The sequence below is a fragment of the Aphelocoma coerulescens genome, chromosome 9 (assembly GCF_041296385.1).
Source record: "Aphelocoma coerulescens isolate FSJ_1873_10779 chromosome 9, UR_Acoe_1.0, whole genome shotgun sequence".
Taxonomy (NCBI): domain Eukaryota; kingdom Metazoa; phylum Chordata; class Aves; order Passeriformes; family Corvidae; genus Aphelocoma; species Aphelocoma coerulescens.
In genome coordinates, this window is record NC_091023.1 from 12012366 (window position 1) to 12028535 (window position 16170).

The 16170-nt window shown below is 39.2% G+C and overlaps 2 protein-coding genes across 6 annotated transcripts in view; one reads left to right on the top strand and one right to left on the bottom strand.

The window, feature by feature from the left end:
- ATR (ATR serine/threonine kinase) overlaps positions 1-1342 on the bottom strand; it is a 38593-nt gene extending 37251 nt beyond the window's left edge. For 2 of the 3 annotated variants that reach the window (XM_069023906.1, XM_069023905.1), the window contains exons 1-2: positions 1193-1342; positions 441-532 (exon numbers count right to left, since the gene is read on the bottom strand). In XM_069023906.1, coding sequence (XP_068880007.1) covers positions 441-532; positions 1193-1251 — 151 coding nt within the window. In that variant the 5' untranslated portion in view covers positions 1252-1342. Of the gene's footprint in view, positions 1-440; positions 533-631; positions 1092-1192 lie in introns of those variants that run through there. The other variant, XM_069023908.1, reaches the window with a different exon arrangement.
- A 50-nt stretch (positions 1343-1392) lies between these two features.
- The window catches only part of PLS1 (plastin 1), a 43264-nt gene continuing 28486 nt past the window's right edge, over positions 1393-16170 (top strand). The window contains exon 1 of one of the 3 annotated variants that reach the window (XM_069023910.1): positions 1393-1465. The gene's annotated coding sequence lies outside the window, so the exon portion shown is untranslated. Of the gene's footprint in view, positions 1466-1856; positions 1942-1993; positions 2071-16170 lie in introns of those variants that run through there. The other 2 variants (XM_069023909.1, XM_069023911.1) reach the window with 2 other exon arrangements.

The following is a 16170-nucleotide window of genomic DNA, read 5'->3' on the forward strand; positions in this document are numbered from 1 at the left end:
CAGGCCTCTGAATCGTATCAGATTTATCCAGATCCCACATGGATCCTATCCAGTGTTAGTTAGCACAAGAAGGAAACTATCTGAGATTCAGACAATATTTCAATTCTGAGTATTAAGAATTGCAAGCCGTGTTACTCATAAAAAATTACATTACATGATAGTCCTGCTTTTCAATGTTGTGAGCATTTGTATTCATACAACCCTGCACTGTATTCACCCCCTCCTTCTTTGGGGGGTGTGTGTGTTTATGGTTTTTTTACATATGGAACTTCACATCGCAACAGAAAATACTTCATCACAGACTTTATTAAAAATAATTCAAAAATGGTATTGTATTCAACTAAATCTTTCTTTACATGAGAGTTGTAGGCTTCATTTTTGGCAGGAATTATTTAACGTATAAAGCAGACAATTTTAAGTTATAGGAAACTAATGCTTACCAACGTCTACATCTGTAAGAATTCTGTCAATGAACTGGCAGAGTATTTGTCTTGGTTTCTGCACAACTGTGTTGTATTCCTCTGGACTAGCACTAAAATAAAAAGTATGATATTTTGATGTTATCAATTTTAAAGTACAAAATAATGATTTGAAGTCTATCTCAACAGCTTAATGTTAAACACTGATTTACTTTTCTCCTTGAAGTCTTCAAAAATGAATACAAATTGATTTCTTGGTGTTGTGTGGGGGTTTGGGGTTGTTTTGTCTGGTGGGGTTTTTGTTTTAATTTTTATTTTCTTGTTTTAGTGACCGGCCTGTCCCTCAGCAGTCAGGGCTTGCCAAGTCACATCTTCAATATACAATTGTACCTCCATATCAGCTCGCTGCCTACTGCAAAACAAAGCTACGGTGCTCGTGCTGCCATTAAAACTCCAGAGCCCGGCATGTTCCAGCTCGTGTGGTTCTCAGTGAGCGCACACACCACACACAGCGGCAGCCCGGGGCGCCGGGTGTTCTGAGGCCACCACGCCGCTCACATCAGAATCTGCCAGCGCCACCCGGGAGGGACAGACCCTGGCAGGTGGCGGGAGAAGGGACCAGCTGAGGTGAAGGCGCGGGCCCGGCCGCGGGACACCTCGCACACCTCCTTCTCCCTTTCCCCGCCACGCACCGGTGCCAGGCGCGCTTCCCCCAGCGCAGCACAGCCCCCGCACATACACGCCCTGCACGGCGGCCGCCGGGCCCGTCCTACCCGGCGAGCTCCCGCAGCGCGGGGATCATGGAGGCCATGCCCAGGCCCTGCTCCGCCATGGCTCCGCTTTGAATCGGGCGGTGAGGCGCGGGGCGGGTACGGAGGGACGGCGGCCGGCAGGGCCCAAACTTCTTCCCCCCGCGCTGCTCGGGTTTAACCGCTTCGTCCCTGCACACGGAGCGGCCGCGGCAGCTCAGGGTCGGCCCCTGATGGTTCCCGCTGGCACCTCGCCGTCCCAGCGGGGCTCTGCTCCGCGAGGCGGTGCACGGACAGGTAACATACAGCGGGGGCCGACTGCACCTCGCCGAGCCTCGGCCGGTCCGGCAGCAGCACTGAGGGACCTCCCGGCCCCGGCGGGCGTCTAGCGGAGGATGGGAGGGGATGGGAGAAGGGAAGCGCCGCAGTGTTGAGAGTGGCTTAAGCGAGGAGGGGACTACCCGCGCTGTGAGAGGCGGCGCGGAGGAAACTTCGGTGCCGAGGGAGCGCTCGATGCAGCTCCCTCTCCGCCTGCCGCCTCCCCGAGCCGGCCGTGGCAGCGCTCCCCGCGCAGACGAGGCGCACCTGAGTGTCAGGTGTGGGACAGCCCCGCCGGCTGCCGAGACTGGCCCCGAGCGCCCCCCGCCCCGGCCCGCCCCTGCCATCGCCCCGGCCCGCCCCTGCCATCGCCCCGCCCGCCTGGGCTGGCCCCCGCGGCAGCAGGTGGCGGCGGGACCCGGCGGGGCGCTGGCGCTGCGGGACGCGGCCGCAGGGTAGGTGGGCAGCGAGTGGGGCGCAGGGGCCGCTTCTTGGGTGCTGCCGTCCGCCGTGTCCCGTGTCTGGCGGGAGCGAGGGCCGGGGGCGAGCGGCTCGCGGAGCTGGTGGGAGGGCGCGTTCGGCAGGTGAGCGGGCTCGCTGCTACTCCGCACGGGTAGTGGTGAGCAGCGTGCGTGAGCTACTGTTTATTATTATTATTATTATTATTACTTGTTTAGCGTTTATTGCTTTATATTATGTTTCTTTTGCGAAACGTTTACATGTGTAAAGTACGGAAGGTGTTGATGAGAACCCCGAAAGGACGCGAGGCGGGCGCTGCGCGGCACCGGGCGGTGCCGGTGCTGAGCGGGAGCGTGTGGCCCCACCAGTGAGTGAGCAAACGTTCAGGAGAAAGAAAAAAGGGTAAACCAGGGGGTTATGGGCAGGTGTGAACCCTAGAGAGAGTACGCGAGGGAACACTGAACTCTGAGCTTTTTGTCATTAGGAGTTCTGGCTGTTCTGCATTTGTTTATGAACTTTGCTTAGCTTTGTTTCTGGGCTGAAATAAAATCATCTCGGAGGATAATTCTTTTGCCCGTTTCCACTGTGCTAGGGCTGTGTCTCTTGCTTGTAAAATAGCCCACGTGTGTTTCAATTTCTTGAACCATTTCAGGTGAATGCTTTTGGGAACCTATTGCTAATATTTCACTCAGAGATGGCTATTTTTGTCCTGCAAAATACATGTTTGTCATTTCAATAAAATTCTGGTGGCCTTTTAAAGGCTGGTAACTTGGCAAGGACCTTCAAGAAACTTTACAAAATATAACTGGGTTTTATCTTAGTTTGTTTTTCAGCATATATTGCAATGTTTTTTACAAGCTGACTTTATAAAATGTTAGTCTTTCTAGAGTCATTCCTAGAGAGAAAGCAGGAACCACGTAGCTATTTATGGTTTGTTAAGTAGAACTTCGATATTTCAGGAACACCAAATACATCTGGGTTTTGTTATCCAGGAAGACCAAATACATCTGGGTTTTGTTATCAGTGTTATTTTGAACACAAAATTTTCTAGACCATTTCGATTTAAAATATCTATTATTGTGAAAACAATATTCTGAGTGTAAATTTCCAAGACTGAAATGATAATCACACTAACGAAGGTGTAAACTGCACTGCTTGCCAAGTTGATGTAGAGTTAAAACTCCCGTGACATCCTTGATGGACATAAGAGAGTTAGCAGGATACTCCTGGTATATTAGGAAGTTCAAGAAGACTATTATCCTAAGAAATAAGCTAAATTTACTGAATCATGGGGTGATTGGTTTTGCTGGTAAAGCATAGGTGTGGCACAACAAGCGCCTAATATAGAAGAGTGCTTTTGCATGTAAGTCTCTTGAGTCAACAGTGAGATCATATCAATATAGGTATTGTAGAAATGCTTTCATTTGTCATAGGTAGAATGCTACATAAACTTGTGGTACAGCTTCTTTGATCATTTACTAAGCATGTAATTCAGGCTTTTGTCTTTTTTCTAATAAGTACTTCTAACAGTTCACTAGAGAGATCTGCTCCCCATTCTTCACTGAGAATTTTACTTCCCAGTTGCAAAGCCCCATCTACTGACTTCTCACCACATCATCAAATTTCCACAGCTACCATGGTCTTAGAAGACTCCACATGAGAATGCCCGTAACAACTTCATTGGGCTGTGAGGATGTAAGATGTCTCATTCACAACACCTAGTGTTCTATAAACCCTCCCGGGAAACAGCACCTGAAACACCTGGTTTCATTTCTTACTTTTCTTAAGCACAGGATAAGCACCTCAATAAACTCTTAGTTCATCTCCTTGTTTCCTTCTCATCTCATTATGTTACACTTTTATGTCTCTTGGCCCCCAGGAGGAGAAGCAGAGGTGTTGTCATGCGTTTGAAGACAGCGACTAGTAGCTAATGAAAATAGTGTGCCTTGAGACCATTCTTTTTCTCCTTCAATGCAGCTGTTTCATATTGGTGAAAGTAATCTTACATGTTCAGCTTGCAGAACTTGGGGTCAGGGGAAGAAATTAATGCAGATAAGTACAACTATGTGTCAAATTCAGTGTATACAGCACTATCAAGATTTCTGCCAAAGCTGAAGTTACTTTTTTTTAATCTTTCATTTTTTTCCCTGCTCTCTTCCCTACTTGGGCAGTCCTCTCACTGTATAGTTGCATGATTCTTCCACGCTCAAGCCTGTCTCTTCCTTGGCTTTCATTACTTCTCTACTACATGCCTCTGCAGGTCATTGCACTTACTTTAAGACACTGAGTGACTTTGCATTAGGCCAGGAGGTCTGAGAGCACAAGAGCATGCTAATTGTACTTTTATTCCTTCTGTTGTTCAATTCTGAGCTATAATTACTGTTCTTGGGGCTCATGTACTCTGCAGATGTACGTGAGCTGTTCCCCTAGGTGGTTAGCATGACTGCAGTTCAATCTCAGCTGTCCTGGAGGCAGACAAAGGGAGTACATGTAAGTGTACATATGTGTTCCTTGATGCCTTCAGGAACTGTCAGATGAGATCATACAGGCTGCTGACGGTGGTGAGGGGAAGCGCAGCCGAGATGGTGCAGGGGGGTCCTGTGAACCTCCATGTAGTTTCACTTTGTATCAGGGTGTGCTTTTATGGCTCCTCATCTGCAGGGCTGCTGTAATAACACTTGAGAGGCTGTGAGTACTCGAAGTCACATTTCCCTATCCAGTCATGAAAGTTCTTGACAGAGTAGGTGCCTGACCTTTGGACACTGGGCACTGCTCCTGTGCACAGTAAGAATGTGGGTTTCAGCACTCGTGTGTTTTATCTCTGCCTCTGTTGCTTAGTCAACTGGGCTGGAATGAAGTGGCACAGATTAAAATTATGCGTCACCCTGAATATTGGTCTGATGAGTAAACAAAAAAAAGTAAAAAATGGAAACAATAAATGGCAGTAAGGACAACAGGCAAGCCAGAAACCTAAAAACATATTATGTACATCCAGCCAAGCAAAAATTAACAGATATGAGAGGAAAAAAAGCGAGGAATGAAAACATATAACACTAAAATCTATTTGACTTCTTTATGTAATCTTGACAGGTCCTAGTCCTAAAAGCACTTATTCGTGGTTTTTTTTCTATGAATAAGCCTACTAATATACTACTGATAATGTAAAATAAAGTATTCGAGTTATTTGGAGAGATGGCAGACTATACATTCCTTTGGAACCTAGTTTTATTATTTGTATAGCAGCAATTACTTTTTTTTTGTTTTTCTGCAATTACTTTTAAAAATAGTTGCCTATAAATATATTTTTCTTACTTGTTTCTTGCTTCCCAGTATTTCTAGAAAAGTATTATTCTTGAGGCTAGTAGCTGTGGAAGAAACTTGCAGAAATGCCTTTACTACCAGTATCAGTGTATATCATTAAGACTTTTTGAGTTGATAATTTTTGAATGAGAGTTAAAATTCCTGGAATCTAGTTTCCTAAATAAAAATTTACAGAATCTGGAATTTACTCTTTTAAAAAAACTTGTAGCCACAGTGATGCTTAAACATCCCTTAGTGAAGTATAAAACTCTGTACTAGACATGCTAAGAGAAAATTGTGCAGTGTGCATTTAAAATGTCATTTAAATTACATTTGAAAATTCTGAGTGTTGAAATTATGTAGGTTCTTTTTTTTCAAATTTTTCTTCAATGAAAAACTGTAGTAGCTACCATTGCTCCAGTTTTCATAGTGAGAAGTTGTTGTTTTCTGAAAGATTTATTATTAGGAGCTATAATTTTCCATCTGGTTCTATGTTCCATACTGATAAAAACTGGGATAGGGTTTATGTATGGGAATATTGATACAAGTTCTGCTAAATGTCCACTTACCCCATTGTATTACCTACTATAAAAATCAGTGCAATGGAGGAGGGAGAAGGGGGATTCATGTTCTTTGTCCTTTTTCCATCTTTTTTTGGAAGGCAAATAAATCTATATGCACTGGAACAGTATTTATTACTTCTTTGTTCCTTGGTGAGTATTTTCCCAGTACTTAGAGTCTCCACTACTCTGTGAGGATTTTGTCAATAGAATACATATCACATTAACCGACTGCTGTATGGAAATTTCTAAACTGAAAAGTTTAGGGGTACTCTTACCTGTAAGACTTCATGTAAAGTCTGTGTGTAATGTTTAGTTCCACCCGTCTTACTGCAGTAATTGATTAATAAAATACTTTCATAGCATTCACCATGATGCCTGAAATACTTTCCATCCATGATAACTGTTGCCATAAAAGCTCCAAAAATCACCAGGTCTATATAAACAGCTTAAATAAATGGAGGACAGGACTATCAGCAAGTTACAGAATCTGATCCAACATACAATTATCACTGGGAAGGGCTCCTCTGTACTGTAGCAGATAATAAGGAAGCAATAAATTGTAAATGTAGTTCTGGGAAAAGATACTGAGCTGAGCAACTGCAATTGCTGTTCAACCTACAGTCGAGGTTTGAAGACCTTCTGTGGAAGGTGTTGTATTATTAGCTCATTTTAAACCTTGACATTCAAGGAGAAAACAGTCAACTGGTGATGGTGTTGTAATTTTTAAAGCAATGTTAACAATGAAAATAACAACTGACATTAGTCACATCAATATGGATCAGGAATTCCACATTACTGACAGAACCACTTCTGCATTACTGGTTTCTTTATTAAGAAACATTTATTAAGGTTTTTTAATCATTGCTGTTGCTAAATCTTTCCAAAAGGGCTTGAAAAGGAAACAGTAAAGGTGGTTTCTCTATTCTCTGGTGTGTTATATCTGCGATAAAATTACTAATTACATGATTTCAGCTTTGATTCATCTGGTCACCTGCATGGAATGCTAGTGTAAGCCATGGCCTTATTATTTACATAATTATTTGTTTTGCTACTTCTAAATGTAACTTGATGAACTTCTAGGGTTTTATTGGAGGTGTGTACTTTGTTACTGCTATTACATACAGGTGTCCAAGGAGAATTAAGGTACTGCATCACAATAGCTCATCAGAGAGACTGGTATTGCTAAGCCTCAGGAATAAATTATGCATAAAGCAGATTGTGTGCTTCTCCATGCCTGCTTTTGGTGGGAAAAGGATTATCAACCCACTTTCAGGGCTCTCTTGGCAGATGTTTCCTTAATAATAATAGGCACTAGGGAGAAAAAAAAAAGCTAGATCCAGTATTTCCCACTTTCATTCAGTTACTGTATTCATCCTTTCATCTCATTAACAATCAGTGCTAGAATAGACTGATTAAAAACACTGACATGTAGAAAAGCTGAAATATTAAGTCATGTGTTACCAGAAAGATTATATTTATTTGACTGTGATAGAAAGAATGTTTCTGTTGAAGATTCAGGACCTAGCTCTTTCTTTCAAACCAGGTGTTCTCTGATATGTTTTCTTTTCCAGAATTTTTATAGTTTGGAATGTTTTTGTCTTGCTGATTTATCAAGCTCCTCTTCTAACTCCGCATCTCCCCTTCTCCCATCGTGTTTGCACATGTCTTACTGCTTCTCTTTGCACTAATTTATCACCTCATGACAAAGAGAAACTAAATTCTTTCTTTCATATCCTGAAGGTAGGATGATGTAAAGTAGTATGAAGTTTTCATTTTCTATTGAGCTTATTATATTACTTCTGCAATGTTTCTAGTCCTTCCAAGCTTGATTTATAGAATCAAAATATATTTAATTGAAGCTAGTGAGGGTCTCCTCCTCCCCTTCCAGGTAATATGATGTATTCAATGAGAAATAGCTGAATATAAAGACGTATTTCATTTTACTTATCATCACCCTTATCAGCCACTTAATTGTGGCTGAGAATTTAATTGTATGGGGCAGAATATTTTTCACACCCCAAATTACAAAATGTTAGAGTGCGTAAATTTAGATCACATCAATAATTCTTTTTTTTTGTAAAAGAGAGTTAGTTATCTTTTAAATCTTATCAATAACTCCCTCTTTTTAAAAAGAGTTTTTGCTTGGAGTTGTATATAGAGGTATTACTTCACTAGTTCAAGACCTATTGGACAAATTTTTCTAAAAGCTGATAATCTTCTTCATCTTAATCATTGACATTTATATATCTTTGATCTTTCAAAAGGGATTTCATTATTCTGCTATTACCAGAGATTAAAAAAAGTAATTAAAACTAATGTGTGCACTCCTTAAAATATCCAGAGTCTTTTACCATTCCGTTTGAAACTCAAACCTCCTGATTGGCCTCTTAACCATGGGCAAGGTGGTTTGGTCACCTCTTACCAAAGCTGCTCCCAAGAGAAGCTTGGCAGCAACACAAGACTTGTTTTTTGTCATGCCAGAGCAAATCCCTACTTCTGTCACTCTTGTTGTGTTTGTTTTCATAAGGTGGCTTGCACACTGAAATGGCAGCCCTTGTGCTGTGTGAAAGACAGCTACTGGGTCAGCCACACTGGGTTTTTTAATGAACTTCTGTCTGATAGACTCACTGCTTTGGAGAAAGTAGAAATTATGAAATTATCTATAATAATAGAAGCACATATTTTGGTTGCATTCCAAAATTTCTGCATGCTTTCCCTCCTGATTTTTTTTTTTTTTTTTTTTTGGTGTGGCAAATCTATGGAACAGACTCTTCTGCCATACAGTTTATTCTTTAGGCTGCCATTCTGCTTTTTACTAAGTAAATTAAGATCTAGGCATTTAAACTCAATAGGATTAATCCATATCAGCCCTCCCCAATGAAATAAGCACATGTTGGATGAGTGATTGACTAGAGTCTGTGTGCTACCTAAGAAGTGCTTCATTAAGATGTCACTTCAGTTGTTCTGCTTCCCGCTGGACTCCTCACTCAGCAGGAACAGACCAAGCAATAGTGGGAAAGCTTGGGAAGGTAAGCACGGTACTGACTTGTGGATTGATAGTAACAGCTCAATAAATATTTCTGTGTCATGTTTAGAAACTTAAAAACAGGGATTTAAATTTAGGGTATTGTTTAATGTTCAAGAGCATTAATTTTGGAGACTCAGAAATATGAGTTATTTTTCATTAATTGTCACTGTGTAAAGTGACAGTAAACAATGTGACAGAGCTACTGAGTTTTTGTGAAGGTCAGTAGGAGGAGGGTGATTTCTTTGGTGCAGACTTGTAGCTAACTTAAAATCCAAAGCATACTAGTTAAAATATTATGTGAAATAAAATACTTATTTTATATGATCTCCTCCAACGACATGTTTTGTCCTTTGTGAAAGAGCTGATTTACCAACAAGGTGATTTATCTGTTGATCACAGTTGATCATTTTATCATCAGAGTCACTTTTTAGCTACATATTTCATTTGCCAAACGTGGAAATTTGCTCTCAAAGTCTGAACAAGTGTTATGACCTAGGAGTGGTGTGAGAAGTATTAATGTTTTCCTTTGAAAGTGTCACAGTTTGGAAAGGCTTTGGACTGTAACCTGACAACTTTGCAGTGCTGTAGCATGTACTGAAGGCTGTGAGAGCAAACAATTGTCACTTTATCATGGCACATCTTAAAATGGCTAACACAAAACAAATGTAAATACATTACATTTAAGAATACTCAGAATTAGTGTTTCAGCAAAGAGACTCATCACAAAGGTAATCCAGTTTACAGTATTTTCTGTGTTGTATTGTTCCTGATAGTTAGTACATGGTAGATAACTGTATAATTGTATCTTTCTCACCTTGTGGGACGTTAGGTAATTAATTTTAAAGCAGCAAATAATTTTTTTAAACTATCATTTTTTGTTTTGTAAAGGTTTTTATTAACCTATCAGTATTTTGTAAGATGAATGTTTTCATGATACTTATAAAAAGGAAACAAAAATTCTAATTAACAAAAATCATGAAGACTTTTATGCATTGTTTTCCAGCAGGTGAATAAAATGTTAAATTTTCATTGTTTTAGTAGAAATGCCTGGATGTATCTTATGTATAGACTTTTTTTTAAACTCATGACTTTGTTCTATAATTGCAATGTATGGTTTAAATGCTTAGGGACATCTGCTTGTGTTGTGAGCTCAAACTATCAAAAAAGATTAATTGTTTAAACCCAAGATTTTTATAGGTTTATTTTTTAAAATTTTGATTGCTGATGTTTGCAAAAAAGATGGTAAAATTTTCACCAGAGCATCAGAAATAGTTTTCATTAAAGAATATAAAGTTATCTCCCAATCATAGGAATCCTAAGCCTGAGATTTTAAATAATTTAGTTAGAAAAAATTTGCTCAGAAATTTTGTTCTTTTTCATCTACAAAATATGATTAAAAATGACAGTTGGCAACAACAACTGTAGATGTTTTATTCTGGCCTAATTATTAAGAACTACAGCACTAGCAAATGAGCTTCCTGCATGCCCCAGATAGTTTTCTAGTTTAGAAGGTACGAACAATACTCTATTTAGCTTTAGTTACTCAGATTTACTAATGTGCTCCTTTTATCCTCAGCACTTGGGCAAACATAGCTCCTTAAAGCTATGAGCTGGCAAACAGGTAGCACTTGGGAATCTGTGGGCTCTGCAGAGACTGGCTTTGAAATGCTGCCAGTTGCTTTTGCCATGTATTGTAGAGGACCCTCCTTTTACCTGTAGCTGGACCAATGAAAAAAGAAACCCAAAAATAACCTATGAATTTTCCATGACAGAAAATCCTGGCTTGCTTTCAGTATAGTAGCTGATCAGTCTAATCTAATAATCTTTTGAACCATGTGGAGCTGAAGGAGGCATTAGTGGGTGTCAGAAGGCCATACTGCCATCTGATAATTAATAAAAACTGGAAAACACTCTGGCAACATGCATCTATTCAGTACCATTTTATAATTGCAATTAGCCAGAGTATGAAGAATATGTGGCTATAAATTGAATTGCTGAGGGCAGAATGAATGCATTTCTATTGTTACTCTTAATGATATTCACATGATTAACTTCTGGGGTGACCTTAAAACTAAGTTCATTAGTAAGAGTTAGCCTGTGTCTCTCTGCTGGAGTTGTGCTATTTGTAGCAAGCTGAGGTTTCCTACTTCAGCTTCCAAAGAACAGGCACACGGCAGGATACAGGCAGTTTCCTGAAATGTCACCGTTGTGCTGCTTTAACAACTCTCTCCTGTTCTGCCTCTTAGGCTGTTCACCAAGAGCTTTGTTCATAGTTCTGCTCTTAAGGTTATGAGGTAACTAAATGTCTTCTTCATGCTCAGAGAAGTGAAAAATGGTTTATAATGTTCTAGTTGGCTTAAGAAAAAGATCCTTTTCTGAAGTTATGAATGCCATAGAAGGCTAAAGCCTATTCCTCAGCAAAGAATAGAGAGTAACAGTATGTCCTATCTCTCAAGTGACACTGAACCTGGAAGAAACAGAGGCTTGGGACAAATACTGACAGCCTTGCAAAAGGTCAGTGACATTGTAACAGATTAAACTGTTGAAGGTGAGTAAACTTTGATTGGAGTAGATGGAATGCAAAATCCAGCAAACTCTCAAAAACTGTGAAGCTCATAACTTGTGAAATTGTAATTTGGCACAATTTGTGGGGTTGAGAAAATACACTGGAATCCGTTTAATTCTAAAACAAATTTCAAGTCTTTCCAGTTACAGAGCAGGTCTTAAAAAGTTAATCTGATAATAATAGGAAGTATTTGAAAACAGAAGACAGGTGTTATTCCATATTTCATGGGTTTTTTAGTTGCTTAGGGTCTGACTTGTGATTTTTTTTTTTTAAAGTTGTGTTTGTAATCCAGACCATTGCTTCTGGTTAGCTTTTCTGTTTAGTAATTAACTAGCAATGCTATAGTTTATTGAAGAAGTACAAGAATAATTAAAGCATAAACCCTGACCTTTGAGGCTTATTTGAGAGTACTGGGACCCCCAAAAAGCCTCTCTGTCAAATGAGGATCCTGTCAACACATCATGTGCTCTGAGTTTTTTATTGATACAGATATTTCAATAAGAATTTCAGGATGTTTTCCTACTGAAATTTCCTTTAAAAATAATGCATCTTATATTTGTCATTTTAGTTGCATGCTAACAAAAGCTGCATGTTCCTAAACCTAGACAGAGAAAGGAAGAGATTGTGTCATTTGCTGGTGTGTCTTTTAACTCTCTTTTGCTGTTGTAAACTTGATATGTAGTGTCAGCCTAGGCACAAAAGAGTGACTTGAGGTGGGAGTTCTTGAATGAACTTGCTTTTAGTAGTGTAGCCTTTCCATTTATATTTTAGTGTAGTTTGCTCTAATGAAATGTCACAGAGACACCAAGTTTGGACTAAAAAAAGTAATTCTGTTCTTCAGAGCAGTTACTGGTAATCAAATGGGTTTTATGAGCAAACTGTTTCCTAGTTTCTCATAAAATTTTCTCTATGTTAATGATACTCTTTCCCGTCTAACATGTATTTGCATGCTGAAACTTCTATGATGCTTTGACCTTCATAGGAATTCATTTTGCCACAATTCCTGTGCTTGGCTGCTGTAGTGTTGGTTCAGCCTATTTTTTCCTTGCTTTTGGTCTCAGCATCTGAGGTACCAGCTTCCAGTGTTAATTGGAAAGCATGATCCTTGCCAACTGTGGCCCTCCAGAGACAGGGCATTTTCTAGGTCACTGGGTGGATGCATCCAGAAGTGATGCACAAGCAAAGATACTCATATGGGAACAAGGTCGGTATGGCAGGGGAAGCCTTTGGAATAGGAAGAGCAAAAAAGGCGTTTGATGGGAGCTTGTACAAGTTCTCCAGGAAGGACGGTCTAGCACATTTGTGTACAGGGAAGCCAAATGATGAGTCAGCATGGGACATAGGTTTCAGTATAATAAACTGATTTTTGGAGAGTATCAAATGATCCATCCAGAAGGCAAATGATATTGCTGGTGAGAAGAGATAAGAATATATGAGATAAATGAAAAAATACATTATGTTGATTGAACTTCTTCTGTTCAAGGCTCAGTCAAATGGTTCCTGCACCAGTGTAAACATTTTGATGTTTACACATGTAAAGAAGTTTCTTCTACCAATTCACTTTAATTCTAACTGTTACTTCCTTGCTAATTAGTTTCAATGTAGTTCTGCAGTCATGGATTACTTAAATACATTGCCATGTATGAAATGGAAAAGCAGGAGTTTTGCTTCAAGAATAGTGCCTTTAAATGTTTCATTTATGTTCAAAACTCCAGCTTCAGATTCTTGGATAAAAAGATGAGATGGTGGGGTTGTACATTTTCCGGTGGGCTTGAGGGGACACTTGTTCAAGATTTGCTCAACAAATGGAAGGTCTTTTGTGTGATCTCATGTCTCCCAAGAGAATTCCTTAGTCCCACTTCTGACCCTGTTTTTGCCTATTGTTTCCTTTATTTTCCTTTGTGTTGCAGTTGTGTGTCATTAATACCATGTAAATTTTATTGCTGGATGTGAGATTTTCTTATTGGAAAAATCAAAATATTAGTATGTCTGTGACTTTCTGTGTAATGAGCTGTGGAACTGAGACTTTGAGTGTTTACACTAACACTTGTATTTCCATAGCAGCACCAAACAAGAACTGCCTCTGTCTCTCTTGGAAGGAGATTGCAGTTGCATTACACTTAAGTTATTTGTTTCTAAAGTTTTCATTACTTTATTTATGGCATGATTACTAGAGATGCTGGAAGTCCAGCTGGCTCCAGTTGAAGCTGTTGGAATACAACTGAAAAACTTGTTCTTAATAGCCATGGTACCTTTGCTGTTGTAATAAGGAAGATGTCCTGTACCCGAATGCCTAAGTAACTAATCTCCTTTAGGCCAACTGTAAGGCTTGATAGGATGTTCCAGAGCTGAACTGCTTTAGGTTGGTGGCACATCTTCCGAGCTTCTGATGTCATCCAAGCATTTACACTTGTGTCTCCAAGCTGTTTGCCTACCAAGTCATAGGCTCAAACATCTTTAAAAAGACATAACAGGACCATCCTTTTCTACTGTAGAATGTAGTAACTCTATTCTTGTTTATTCTATTTCATAAGCTACTTTTATTCACAGTGAATTCAGAAAACACTTTTTAGTGGAAACAGTCTTATTAGTGGATAGTTGGTATGTTTATGTTAAAAATTAAGTTCTTATGCCTTTTGTGTTCCTGATTAAATATTTGTGTTGAGGAATGAAAACCATGAAAGATGTTGAGATAGCATAAAAGGTAATTAAGATGAATGGCTTGAGTCTATTCAAGTTCTTACTATGCTTCCATTTTTCTTGTGTCTATACTTCTCCTGACATAATTCGGATACCATGTACATGCTGTTATCGAACTTTCACCAAGGTAAGGGCTGTTCATAATAAAAGTGAGAGCAAGTGCCACTTTAGCAGATTCACTGTATCCAACTTTTACTTTGGGTCAGAGTTTTTTTGAATCTAACCATGTTAAAAAGTCAGTAAGGAAACTTTATTTTTGTGTCCCTTAATTTGTTGTAGTATTATGGCACACATTTATTATTTTGTATTGTATACTTTGATTCTGTACTCCATAATTTATTGGAAAGGTAATGTATTTAAATTACATAAAATATTAAGATTGTTAAGATACTGAATTTTGACATTTTTATCACATAAAAAATAAATCTCATCTCAAAAGTAGGATGATTTTGCTTCAGATTAAGGGGTACATTGTTTTTGTTCACAATCTGATCTTGTGTTCTGAAAAACAGAAGTATTGTGTCTTATCAAGAGATCTGTAAGAAAAATCTTGTTTCTGTTTTTCTAATACTTATTTGCCTGGTATTTTCAAGTCCTAAAGAAAAGCTGTTTGTTGCATGGAAGCAGCTTTGTTTATATATTTGCCTGGAACTGGTTTGCTATCAGGTAGGGAGCCCTGGACACACTGTATTACAGAAATACACAGATTTAACTCCTTTGCTGTTCTGTAACTTGCAAAAATGACCTAACCAGAACTAGTATTAAGAATGACAGTATTGATAAATATCAGAAAATATAATTAGAATGTAGTAACTTGTGTGCACAGCTCTGGAGGGCTGGTGCTACTGACTTATGTCAGCTCAGTGTCCCGGTTTTACAGATAATGTCACTATTTCAGATTTGCTCTTGATGGCAATACTCGCAGCTCTGTGTTGGAAGCAGGTGAAAGCTGTAAAACTCTTAGAAAAATAGGTAATTAACCAAAGCAAAATGGGTCACATGTGATCTGAGATAATCCATTTGGGCAAATTCAGCCCAAAATGTTGGTGTAGCTAGACTGTAAACAGGTTAGGTTTGCAGAATGCTTCATGAAAAATGCTTCCAGCATGCAATAGCCTTTTTTCAAAATTACTTCCCTACAAGTGGTATAGGCATAGGTAAGGTTTCTGTTGATATATTTTATTTGGAGTGCTGAATGCACCAATACAAAGCACAGGCAGTTTGAGATCCTCTTGAATGATGCATGCAAAGGAAACTGCGTGAAACTGATACTGTTGATAAATTTGCATGGCTATTCTGTACACTCAGCAGCCAAAGGAAGCTGGAGGCATTGTGTTTGTATGAAAAGGTATCTGTCTGAAATAAGCTTTTATCTGCCTTATAAGAAAGTTGCTCTCATTCCTGACCTGAGCCTCATGAAATTGTACTGTACTTACAGCTTAGTAAGTGAACTCTGACCAGGCCCATGATCAGTCTAGCAGTTAGATATCTGAGCTTGTTTTACTGTTTATTCATAAGTCATCCAGGTTTATCTTAAAGGCATAATGGAAATGTTGATTCTTTTACTCACCAGAGTTACTGTACTATGTTGAATAAATTCCTATGGAGTGAGTAATTAATTTCAGTGTACATCTAGTCCTCCTTCCATGAGATACATATTTCATGGACATAAAATTCATCACTGTGGCTGGTTTGCTAGCCTTCCTTTAGCAGAGGTCGGTGCATACAGTTTTGGACGAAGTTAAAAATACTGGTTTTCCCTCTTAAGTTGTACCTTGTTCACTACATAATACCATTCCGTAAAAGACTGAGGAAAATTCCATGGATTATTGGTTTATATAATATTTCTTCATTGTTATCCTCTAACTTCTAGTAATTAAATACTTTTGATCATCATAAATATATCTAGTCATGTTTATAAGCCCAGGCTGAGAAACATTCTCTGAGTGTTCCAGGTTGTGAAACTTCAGATTGTCTGTATGATATTGCAAGAACTTTGCTCTTCATGCTACTCTGCTAATAACTGTAACCAATACCATAATTATACTCCATCTCTTCTATCAAAAAC